Source organism: Alosa alosa, chromosome 21, assembly GCF_017589495.1.
Source record: "Alosa alosa isolate M-15738 ecotype Scorff River chromosome 21, AALO_Geno_1.1, whole genome shotgun sequence".
NCBI lineage: Eukaryota > Metazoa > Chordata > Actinopteri > Clupeiformes > Clupeidae > Alosa > Alosa alosa.
In genome coordinates, this window is record NC_063209.1 from 26,809,539 (window position 1) to 26,822,938 (window position 13,400).

General features: G+C 42.9%; 1 protein-coding gene across 2 annotated transcripts in view; it reads right to left on the reverse strand.

Moving 5' to 3' along the window:
- Positions 1–11,608: 11,608 nt before the first annotated feature.
- LOC125286784 (tetraspanin-18-like) overlaps positions 11,609–13,400 on the reverse strand; it is a 37,511-nt gene continuing 35,719 nt past the window's right edge. For both annotated transcript variants that reach the window (XM_048232059.1, XM_048232058.1), the window contains exons 8-9: positions 12,687–12,770; positions 11,609–12,338 (exon numbers count right to left, since the gene is read on the reverse strand). In XM_048232059.1, coding sequence (XP_048088016.1) covers positions 12,291–12,338; positions 12,687–12,770 — 132 coding nt within the window. In that variant the 3' untranslated portion in view covers positions 11,609–12,290. The remainder of the gene's footprint in view (positions 12,339–12,686; positions 12,771–13,400) is intronic.

Here is a 13,400-nt window from a genome sequence, read left to right on the forward strand (position 1 = left end):
AAACCAACAACCCTTCGGTTCCCCCGAAGCCCTAACCAGTAGGCCACGACTGCCCCTAGGAATTACACAAACAACAGCGGAATGAAAATAAAGAATACTATAATATACAAACCATAACACATAAGAAGTGCTTAATAAACAAAGTGCATGCTGAACAGATATGCCTTTAAAACCCCTCTTGAAAGGCCACAGGAACAGAGAGCACTGGGCAACTCATTCCACCAACAGGGAACCACTGAGGAAAAGAGTCTTGAATTGAGTTGAGACTGTTTGTAGGTGGTTTTACTACCTACTTTTCCACTTACCCCCTAAAGTTAAGTGGATGTTCTTTCGACCGGTCACTCCGTATGGACAGATTTCTGGACACAAAGGAGCCTCGTTTCTTCATGATGTCCCTGTGAGAATCACACAAGTCACAACTACAGCAGGGAGAGGCTCAGCAGAAGATGAGGAGAATTGAGCTACAAGCTCAGCTCTACAACCTCAGCCTACCTGTGAGGCGTCTCTGGGTCACCTGCATCTCCTCTCCTCAGGTGGTACTCCTGTTCTTCAGGGACACTCATGTCCACGAGGAGCCCTTCCTGACTCACCTCAGTTCACCTTCTGAGATCAGGGAAAGACAATGGCAAGAAAAAAGATTCCATAAAAACAATTATTAATCAGAATTTGAAGGTAATATATTTTTGAACATATGACATTTGGAAATTGTGAGCCAGGGCACGGACTCTCGTCACAGCTATTAAACGTCGGATCAAGCCAAGGCTACATTAGGCTAATTCAATTCAATGTGAAAATAGAAAAACTTAGCCATCTGCATGTAAACAACCCCTGCAGGCTATATACCACACAGAGATGATGTATGGACATTGGGCTTAGAGGATGTAGCCTTACATTGATTCGTAAAGTCTGGATTACGCAAGGTGCCATGGAAAATGAGTGGAATGTGGGTGCAGTCCACTATTCCAAGCAGGGGCGGAGCCAGACATTTGAAACATTGGGGGCTTAGCCCAGTGTCACACACAGGAAAGCTAGGGGAGTCCGGGGGCATGCACCCCCGGCAGAAGATTTTGAAAAATAACCCCTTAAATAATGACTTCTAGTGAATTCTGTGTAAACTAATGGACAGGGGTCTATAGGCATAGCCTATCTGATCAGCAAGCACTTAGTTAATTAAGCATTTTTTATGAGTTATGGTTTGTATATTATAGGCTAGTATACTATGCTGAGATAACCCTGATGGGATGCTACCTTGTCTCAATACATTTTTACTTTGAACTCTGGCAAAAGGAGCCTTATGGTCAGGTTTAGCACAGCCCCACATTGTGAACCCACTTGTTATAATGTTCAATGGAACACATGAAGCTATGTTTAATTCAGGGCTTAAAGCTCATTTTTCAAAATGGGGGGAATTCTCCCCTTCAGTGCTTCACATAGGGGGACTAATTCAATTGGGGAGGGGTGGGATACGTATACATTTTACAAACTGAAATCGCATTACAAAAAAGATAATTTTCTCACCTAGGAATTTCTAATGGCCGGTATTTTTGACCAGGAATACACAAGGGTGTTTTAAAGTTAAACAAAACACCCAAATTGTTATGAAAATTATCCAAATTTGTTTTGAGTGTTCAGATGCCCTGTGTTGACAAAGTCATGGAGCCTCATGATAGTCAGATTGAATTAACAATATTTTTAAGAGAAAAGAATTGTTAATCGGTCAAATCTGACCACGAAGGAAGCTTTTGCCACTCTACACATTCTCTCTCTTGCACAGCACACCACTGAATTACAAAGACTACCCTTGACTTTGGTCAAGAAGTGTCTGCTAAATGTAATGTAATGTAATGTAATATAATGACTAAAACATAATGGAAGAAGTTCATGTCATTGACTTTAGCCATTATATGTACACACACCACTGCACACCTTTAGACGGGAAGCAATCCGTTCCATTGCCTAACTTTTAAACACTGTAGATACATTATAGCCTATAGGCTACGTTGTTGACACATTTATTTTAAGTAGGCCTAGGTACTGCCAAGGCTGAACTCAGTTTAATAGTTTTAAAGAAGGTAAACCAGATGTAGCCTGCGCTTACTTATGACTCACCGCGAAAACTCCCATCCCAAGTGTCAATTTTGACAGAAGTCGATACATTACATTACATTACATTACATTTGGCTGACGCTTTTTAACCAAAGCGACTAACAACATGGTAAACAGTAAGTTTTAGAACAATTCTCACAATTTTAGGACAGTTTCAAAAAAACATTAGAGTACAGTAAGAATAAGTGCCGGGTGAGTGCTGTTTTAGCAGTTACTTGTCAGTTTAAAACGGCTGGTGAGTGCTAGGATCAGTAAGACTTGTTGTAAGTGTTGCTATGAGAGTAGATGTTCTCTAAAGAGCTGGGTCTTCAGGAGTTTTTGAAAGTGGAAAAGGATGTCCCTGCCCTTGTAGGAACTGGCAGTGTGTTCCACCAACGAGGAACAACAGATGAGAAAAAGTTTGGATTGGCTTGAGCGCACCGGGTGGTAGAGCTAGACGTCATTCGTCAGAGGAGCGAGCGGTCTGGAGGTAGTGTAAGTCTGTATGAGGGCATTCAAGTAGGTGGGAGCAGAACCGAGACTACTTTGTAGGCAAGCCGCTTAGAGACTTGAATTTGATCGGCCACCATAGGTAGCCAGTGTAGCTGGATGAGCAGCGGGGTAACATGTGCCCTTTTGGGTTGGTTGTAGACCAGGCGCCGCCCGCGTTCTGGATCATCTGAAGTGGTTTCACTGCGCAGGCTGGGAGACCTGTCAGGAGGGCATTGCAGTAGTCGAGTCGTGAGATGACTATTGCCTGAACCAGAAGTTGGGTAGCATCTTGAGTCAAGTAAGTCCTGATTTTCCGTTATGTTGTAGAGTGCTAAAACGGCATGACCGGGCTTACTGAGGCAACATGATCTGAGAAGTTTAGTTGGTTGTCGAGAACAACTCCTAGATTTCTTGCAGTCCTGGTCGGTGAAACAGACAGGGAGTCAAATTTGATGTTGATGTCGTGGTGTATGGTATGTTTAGCTGGGATGACCAGCAGTTCAGTCTTTGAGAGGTTCAGCTGGAGGTGGTGTGCCTTCATCCATGTAGCTATGTCTGAAAGGCAATCTGAGATCCGTGCTGAAACCAGGGGGTCGCCAGGTGGAAAGGACAGATAGAGCTGTGTGTCGCCTGCATAGCAGTGGTATGAGAAGCCGCGGCGAACGGATAATCTGTCCCAAGGAGGTGGTGTAGATAGCAAAGAGGAGGGGGCCCAGCACTGAGCCCTGGGGACCCCTGTGGTGAGATGGTGAGGTGCGGATAGCTGACCAAGCCATGATACGCTAAACGAGCGTCCCTGTGAGGTAGGATTCAAACCAGGAGAGAGCAGAACCGAGATTCCCATGTCAGCGAGTATAGAGAGAAGGCTACGATCCGTGGAGTTGGAAGGCTGTTCTCGATAAAAGTGTTATTACCTGTGTGTTATCATCTGCTCTTGACATAATACACAGTTGAAAGAAAACAATGTCCCCAAAAAGAGGTTACTTCCTGCATTGTCACACTTGACTTCAGTGTTGTTTTCCCTCTTACGTTGTTCAACCTGCTCTTCAAGACAGTGTTGCTGTAATGTGTGTTTGTATGTATGTGTGTGTGTGTGTGTGTGTGTGTGTGTGTGTGTGTGTGTGTTTGTGTTTGTGTGGTTCTCTTTATGTTGTTTAAACTGAATTGTACAATATTATAATGCCAAGGAGTAGTTAGGAGACGGGGAGGCTGAGGTATCGTTCCAAACTCCAGTTATTTATTTTTCAAATTATGTACAGGCTAAGGTACAGGTAGCAGGAGGTGTCCACTACAAAGCAACAAACTGATCCTCACAAATCACGTCTCAATCACTCGTCATTCACTCGCATCGGCTAACAACACAACAACACAACCCACTTGCACGTAATTCACCTCTACTCTGACTAAACTTTAGCCTAGAAATCTAGACGCGCCCCTAGCGGCAGCAAATTACATTTCTGCCAGGGCTAGTCTAGCAACTCACCGTTGGCTTGTGAGCTCCAGAAATCGAAACTTAATCAGGACATTGAAATCGTGTATAGAGTCGTTTGGTGGGCTTAACATAATGATTGATGGCAGAGTTGCAACGGTTTGGCTTGAATTCCCAGCTACTTGAAAACAAATATCCTATTGTGTCCTATTGCCTGCAGAGGGAATTTGAAAGACAACTGATTATCCCGCCCCTCGGACTGAGCACTGCGAACGGTGAGTGCCCAGACCCTACATTTTAATAGGCTAGCTAAACTTACTAAACGTCTTAGAACCCCCTATTCTATTCCCTCCCCTTATCAATCGCTAACCTATCCAAACCCCTAAATATTCCCTCCCGGACACCTCCCCCCATATTGACACATTCTATGACACAGAAGGGAGAAGGAGACACAGACACTCTCGCGCACACACACACACGCCGGGAAAACAGAGACACAGTGGAACACAGGGGAAAGTCCAACACGGGAGTAAATAGCCTCGGCGCTTACACTGCCCCTTTCAGTTCCTCGCCCTCGAGGAAAGATGGCCTCATCAAAGCGTCGAGGCGGGCGAAGTCCTCTCCTGGGCCTCAGGCTATACGCAGGCTGATGTTGTTACGGAGGTGTGATCCACCTGTCAGTTTTTTGACAGGTGGATCACACCTCCTGCATGCCAGAGTCATTAAGCAGGAGAACAACCGATACCACCGCTGAATAAAGGAGGCGATTGAAATAAGAAAGCAGAGCCCAAAGACGATGAACGGAGATGAGGGAGCGTATATGCTCTCCCATACCTGGAGTGACAGCAGGTGGACCTCCGATATATGTGTATGTGATAAAAGAAAAAACAAACTTATTTATCTCAAGTGTAGACACAATGAATGCAATACAAGTAGTCCAGAATCCAGTTACAGAGGGAGGTATTGATGCCCAGTTCACTGAGTTTGGTGATCAGTTGGATGAGGGGATGATGGTGTTAAACGCTGAGCTGAAGTCAACAGCATTCTTACATAGGTGTTGCTATTGTCAAGGTGGGACAGGGCAGAGTGAAGTGCCATACAGATGGCATCCTCTGTGCTCCTGTTCTGACGATGATGAACTCAATGAATAGATTAAAGATCCTTTGTACTCGTTTCAGCTACACTTTAAAAAACATTTGTACTGCAGACCTATGTATGTCATCATTTAAAGGAGAATTCCGGTGTGATATTGACCTAAAGTGTATTGAAACATGATACCGAGTGTGAACGTATGTCTCATAGCCCATCTCGCCCAAAAATAATTTAGGGGAAATGCATGGATTCCAGTTGCTGCTACTGGAAGAAACTGGAATCCATGCATTTCCACTGAATTAATTTTGGAATCTGATCCCTTATCATACCTGTTCATTCTTACTCGTTACTCGACTTATCGTGACTAAATTCAAGATGGCTGCAAACGCTAATCTTCGTGAAGATACTGTCTGTATAAATCGTCTTGTAAGTAAACTACCAGTGCTTTTTCAAAGTTCTCAATGTCTCGTTTTAAATGTCAGGGCCCCTCGAAGTCTACCAATGAAGTGTGGAGATACATTGAGCCTCGTAAATGGGTGTAAAACAGTGATTTATTTGCATGGCTAGCCCGATGTCGAAGCACCACTATTGAAAAAGCTGTTGGTAGCATCGGCTAACTAGCGCCAGATTTTGGAGTGCAGGGGACAAGCCGAGATGGGCTATGAGACATATGTTCACACTCGGTATCATGTTTCAATACACTTTAGGTCAATATCACACCGGAATTCTCCTTTAACATTAATTTCAACTCGCAATTGAAAGTAAGGAAGGTAGAATAGTAATGATCAATAACATCTGCATTCAGGTATTGCCATAACATGTTGCTCTGAAAACTCAAATTAGCTTTTTTTTTGCACATAAATCTTGAGTTTTATCAACCAAAATGAATAACAAAATCACATAATGAGTCAAAATATGTATGCCAACATCAAACACCACATATGCATCAGTAATAATAAGATTTGGATTATTTTCTGGGCTCTCATGAGCGTTTTAACAAAAAAAGCCAATTTCCTTTTTTTTTTCAAATCAGAGGTCAACTTTGAAGGCCTGTACAGCCACAAAGCTACAAGATCCAACTTGCTATCATACCATTTTATACTCCAGAGATATGTAGCTTTCAGAAAAATATAGTGAGAATTTGCCCCCCCCAAGTGGTAGTGACGACCCCCTGTGGCTCATGGACTAATAGTGATATGTCAATTAAATATAATTTGTGTTACAACCTGGTACATTAATGAAGTCAAATAGCACCATAGACCACTATCTACAGTTCTACATTTCCGCCTTGACATTAAAGAATTATAACTTGTGCAGCATTGCACTCTCTCTACAAGCTTTAAACTTGGCTTGACTCATTCCCATAGATAGGGGTAGAAGGCTACTGATTGAAAGAGGTTTTGGGATACTATGTTGTTTCCAAGCTGGTATTCACTTTGAAATCTGGTTGTCTTTAGGCGGAAGTGTGTGGGGGTCCATTAAAGTTTAAAGATGATGTTTGTGTAGCTGAATAGGAAAAATATTAATGAAAAGTCAAAAAGTGTTTGTTCACAGTATTTGTATGTATTCAAAGTATTCAACACTTTGTGGTGTGTGTGTGTGTGTAAAGTATATATACTCTTTTGATCCCATGAGGGAAATTTAGTCTCTGCATTTATCCCAATCCGTGAATCACACTCAGCACACAGTGAACACACAGAGAGGTGAAGCACACACTAATCCCGATGCAGTGAGCTGCCTGCTACAGCGGCGCTCGGGGAGCAGTGAGGGGTTAGGTGCCTTGCTCAAGGGCACTTCAGCCGTACCTACTGGTTGGGGTTCGAAGCGGCAACTCTCCGGTTAACTTAGTTAGTTAAGTCCGAAGCGCTAACCAGTAGGCTAACTTTCTGTCAATGAAGCCGGAATACATATGACGTAGCAGCACATAGAGCCTTGTTTACGTTTTTAACCAATGATATCTGCTCAGATATTTATCTGACACCGCTCTTAGTCAATCATTTGTTAGACTGTGTTACTGCATTGTACGTTGTGCTCTGTCCCAGCAAAGATTCTAGAACTCGGCTCTTCAAGCCTGTCTCAAAAAGCTGGACAAATACGCGTCCTGCTTGATGTTGCACAGGACTCAGGACAGGGCATTGAAAACCAGGACTGTCCTTCCTAAAGCAGGACGTCTGGCCACCCTACCTCTCACACAGTGCACTGCATCAGGTAGCCTGTAGTCTAGACTACCCTGACTAAGGCCTAGTCCACACGTACCAAACCGATCTTTTTTTCCTCCGTCTTCCCTGGAACGTATCAAGAATATTTGCGTCCAAACGGATCCATCTCAACACGACTCAACACGTTACTTCATACCCCAGGCCTAGGCTAGATGGCACTGTTTCTTTACAGAAATTAACCAAAACTTGGGCTTTACAAACAGACAGAATAAGCTATGACAAAATGGCTAGTGCAAGGAAACCAGAATTGTTTGTGTGGACTGATGGTGAACTGTCAACTAGTCAACTGTAAAACTAATAAACTTTATTTTACGGTTTGTGAAGGGTGCAGTCCCGTCCTTTATTTGGCTAACGCAGGTAGGCCTACTAATCACCTTTACTTTCTTTGGTTGTAGGATAGCCCATGATTCACATTAGTTTTGGCTATCACCGCGCATTAGGCTACTAAACGCAAAGGCTTACCCAAGTTCTAGGCTATTCTGTCGCCACATTTATAATATTGCTATAAAACCTTTGTTAGTAACAGTCAATACGTTTGCCTGCATCAAATCTTGCATTTGCATTCAGTGTGCTACCATCGGCTTAACGTGAGTTCTAAGCGTCTTTGTATGCTTAAATCTGATTTCACTCGACTGTGAATGCATGTATATATGTTGTAAGACATGTAAAATAAATGAATGACACTGGCACTACGCACAAATTAATGTAGCCTAAACTTACACCACACTTTCCTAATAACTTAAGTTCTCTCGCCACTGAGAGTAGCTAGAATGCATAAAAACACCGGAAAAACAGTGTTCAGTCCACCAAGTCATAAGCTATCGGCTCGCGCAGCACCAGTTGTGATATTTATCTTACGGAGTGTAATCGTAGGTAATGTCATGTATGAAAACTAGTATTGTTAGGCAATACTATAAGTGCAAGTCCAGGGCAGCTGAGGTGTGGCGATGACATCATTAATACGCAGGCAGGACGTGCGGTTTCGCTGTCTAAACGAATTCAAACGGGCTACGGTTTCAGATTTTTCCACTCTGGGACCAGGTTTCAAAAAAGTGCGGTTTCGGGCAGTGCGTTTACAGGATTCGTTTGGACGCTCGGCCAAGACGAAGCAAAACCTCTGCGTTTAACCTAAAAAGCGTCTTTGTGTGGACAGGCCCTAAAACATACATGTAATGGATGAAGGAGTTTATGTCATTGACTTTGGTTAGGCCTATCACCACCAGACACAAATTCACGGACGGGCATTACACCTTTCCAGGGGGGCACGGGAACTTAAATTGATCACGGTAGTTTAAGCGTACACTTGACAAAACATTCTAATATGAAAATGTAGATGCAATTGTTGTAAAATGGTGCAGCTCCTTTAAGAGAGCCCCGTGCGCAGGGAGAAAAAGTGAGAGGGGATGTGTGTGTTAGAACTGAGATGCGTGAGAAAAAAGTAGACGTGCTGTTGAGACTGGAGCTAGTCATATTCAAAATAATGCAAAAATAAATCCGCAGATAAAACCAAAATCCTCGTTCATTTGCTAACCACTTTCAGAAAGAGTGTTAGGGAGTTAGCCCCGAAGTTACAGATAACTTCGGCCCTGGAGTGGTAACAAACTCCCTGTTCTCCGACTAGGTCAGAAGAAAAAAACAGTAAAGGATAACGCTCTCAAACAAACCCAGAAACTACTAGGCCTACTTCTACTAACTACGATATGAGATATAGCCTACCTGCGAGCCGATAAGCTATATTTGTCATCGGATGACAGGGGTTAGTGCAGAAATGAAGTAGACTGCACCACGTAACCTCCTCTCCATTTACATTAGGTGATGGGATTACCTAATGTTCCTGATTGATTAGCTACAGAATAGGCCTAATACAGATTTTACAAGTTTTATTTGCTACTTGCTAGATTGACAAACGTATAATATAGGCCTACATTTAATAAGTGTTCAAAATCAATCTATGGGATTGGGGTTGGTTGGAGCAGCAAAGCTTGTCCAGGGCGGGCACAGATGACTTCCAGGACGGGCCTGGCCCCCCAAAGCCCACCCATGCCGCCGGGACTGATCACCACTGCGAGCCCGGAGCGCATATTTTTGCACTGCCTGGACAGAACGGAGGTATCCTAATCATTTTAGCCTAACTTTTAAAGGAGTTTTCGTGTTAATTAATCATCTTCGGAAGTCGGTATATGGTTAAATGACTCATTACGGGGCAAATGAAGGCTCTCTCACCCGCCCCTACTGCCTGTAGGAAGAATATCCCACTTGCAAGTTCGGTGTATCCTACCCGCCGACCGAAGCAGGATCAGTTTACAGCACAGAGGCAGGCTAACGAAACGCTAGAGATTGTTGCAAACGTGTGTATAATGGCAGAGCCGGCAAAGAAGCAGCGAAAACCCTTGACGGAAGACGCAAAGAAAAGGAAAAGAGCTTCAGACCGAGCGAGGGGGAGTTTCGTAGAGAAAAAGCATCAGGCTTGCCTGGTGCCCCTTTAAACGCTATGGATAGGCTACATTTATTATATACGCTATACAATGGATACATTTATTTGAAATAGGCCTATGTATGTAGGCTACTGCCAAGGCCGAACCCCGTTTAATTATGAAAGGTCAACAAAACGTAGCCTACGCTAACTGACCGCGAAACTTCCTTCTTCTTCAACAGGAAAACTGAGAAGTTTTAAGTTTTGAAGTTTTGAAAACTGAGAAGTAGGCCTACCCGATCAGGAGCCAGACGACTATTCTGGACAAAAGCGTGTCATCATCTCATGAAATTCAGTTGTTACACTCTTGAAGAATACAATATCCCCAACATGTGTAGACCTACTACAGTAAGAGGTTGATTGCTGCTTTCTGTTCTCACACTTTACTTTCGTTTCATCATATAGGCTAGTGCCACCTGTTGCTCAAGAAATGCAACAGCTGTGAAAATAGGAATAAACCCTGGACAGACTTGAAGAAAGAGACTGACTATACAGTGCTCCTCACATGTGGTGCTTTTTCAAGATGTCAAAAGTGATTAAACTTTTATGAATGAAACTTGTGCATTATAGTCTCCTGTTTTAACTCCCAGAGCCATATCCCTAATCCCAGAGCTCCAAGCATGACCTCCTCTGAATCTGTACTTTGTGTTTGACGTGTAAAGCATATTAATTGGTCTGATGAATAGCTGTCTGATGAAGTGCCATGGAAATACATTTGAACTTGAACCGTCACCCCTGCTTTAAACACTTGCTGTTCACTTATGAGTAATGAGATGCAGTACAATGTAGTACCTCAGTAGTAAAATGGAACACAATATTTGGTAGTACCCTAATTATTGGGATATCAACAAGCTAACACATTTGTTAAAGCATGCAAACAAATTCTTATTAGCTTACTTGACATTAACTAATATCAACTAGAGACATAAGAACAGAACAGAGAGATCTTATCTGTTTTAATATCAATCAGGTGTCATCTGCAAATACAATAGATACAATACAAGTACAAATGCAATACAATGCACTAATGCAAAAACACAATCATATTCACAATGTAACAACACGATTCACAAGATGTTCATCTTGAAAAGTGGAATAAAAACATAAAATATATTCATGCACATATATGCACATGCACACACACTCACACACATACACACACACACACACACACACACACACACACATACACACACACACACACACACACACACACACACACACTGTGTAAAAGTTGTGCCTCCCTCCTCTGTAAGTACTGTAAGTTTTCTAGTATTAGGCCAGTGCATATTCACATTCATATTCACATTCACACACCTGAATGTCTTCACTGGTGCTGTAACATAAACCATATTCGTATTAATTATTTATCTCTGATCAGTGTCCATTCAACTTTTGATAGTTTCTTTGCAAGGGTTTCTGAAAGCTACTTGAAGTGAAATTGAATAAACTTATCACGTGCAACCAGTGTTCAAATCTGATCATCTATCTTTTACAGCGAAGCTACACCAGGCGTGTAACTGAAGCGTTCCGTTCGCGACGCGTAAAATCCATTTTAGAGGAATGGTCTATTTTTTTTTAACGTACACGCCGCTATCACGTCTGGTGTAGCTACTTCCATTGATTATGGTGGAAGCCAATTGTTGCAGCAGACGCAACGCGAATGGAACGCTTCAGTTACGTGCCTGGTGTAGCTCAGCCCTTATTCATTAAAGGTGCTCTAAGCGATGCTGGGTAACGTCACTTCTGTTGACTTTCAAACAAAACAGAGAGCTAACTTGCTACTTCCTCCCCCTCCCTCCCGTGCTGCTCCTGTGCAATTGAAACTCTAAACGTGCATCTCATCTGTGATTTTCTGGAACAGTTTGTTATGCTTTTATGGGCTAGGTTTGCCCAGGTTGTTTTTGTTGCCGTTTTTGTAGCCTGGGCTGTCCACAGAGATTGCATTTGTTTTACAGCGTATTCAGGACAGACGGCTAGCGGTTGGTTAGGTGATGTTTGCAGTAAGTGACATAAAATGTTTTAGCCTAAAAAACATGTGGCATCGCTTAGAGCACCTTTAACTGACTCCCACTTTGTGTTTACTCTTGCCACAGTGCGCATGGTGACTAAATACGCTGTCAAACTCGCACTCCTGTCTGTGGGAGGATTATCCAAGTAAAGTGTGTTTGCCAGTTAATTCTGTTACAACCCTGATTGGAGTCTTTTGTCATATTTACCCTGCTGTTGTATTTGTTTGTTTGGCTGTTCACCAACACATTATTTACTCTTTTTATTTATTGTTGACTTTTGGTATAATTACGCGTGTGTGTTCTCTGGGCATGTGTGTGTACCCCATAGGTCCAGCTGTGTAGTACACACACAGGGTGCTGATCACACACTCTCATGAACCATTCAGCAACATCAACATGACATCAAAACACTGCTGTTGATTTTACACTTGTTCATTTTCCCTCCTCCTCCTCTTCATGTGCTGTGCTTGTGATGGACATGTGTGGGGCTACTGGATCCCTCGAAACAAACACATGGCAAACACCATGGCAAAGAGCTGCAGGGAAGCACAGAGGTAGACACAGCAGTTACAAACTGGATTTCAGGTACACGCAGGCAAATTTACCAACACAAATCAGTGTGTTCATTAAGCTCTTACTACCAAACAGTGTGTTACATAATCTTTAACAACTCATTTGAAATTGTCTCTAGTCAAGGAAGTCAGACAAAGTCCCCAAGTTTTCTGGTAGGCTAATAATGACAGGCATGTGATGGTGTGTGAGTAATTGCAGTACCACAAATGTCCACAAGAGAGCACTGTCTGACTATTGAATCTTAAGATGAGAGTGTGTGTGTGTGTGTGTGTGTGTGAGAGAGAGAGAGAGAGAGACATTGCTCTCTGTACCTCTATGGTCAGCACCACAATGGCCAGCGCTCCAGCCAGGTAGATATACGTCTCAAAGTACTCAACCACAGCTGAGTAGCAGCCCTGTACACAGGACACACAACAGGGCTTAGACTTTGTGTGTGTGTGTGTGTGTGTGTGTGTGTGTGTGTGTATTTGAGTGTTTGTGTGTGTGTATTTGAGTCTGTGTTCGAGTTTTGAGGTGACATGAGGGTAAACATGCCTGTGTGTATGTCTGCATGTCCGTGTGTTTATGTAAGTGTGTGTGTATGGGTGTGTGTGTGTTAGGGCTGTTGGAACGAATTTCTAAAGTCGAATATAAATCGAATATTTAAAATATCAATACTAATCGAATTTGGACATTTCTATTCGAATGTAGTGTTTTGGGGAGTTTTTTTTTATGTGTTGGCTAACTTTAGCGAATATGTGAAAACGAAATGCTTTTGTCACGTCTAATGCACAATCTAAATATGGCAGAAGTGATGCACCCACGGAGATCACCACCCTGACCATTTCAGCGATGTGTAGAACGTTTTTGGATTTCCATCAGAAAACGGAAAAATAACAATTAGCCTAACGATGTCGTAATCTGCAGAATATGTAGCAACGAGCAGCCTGAGTGCACATCTGATAACGCTACACCCTGACAAGCTAGGTAGGTAAACAGTCCGATGACGAGGAACCGCGCAGCTAAAGCAGGCAAGAATTTTGCCT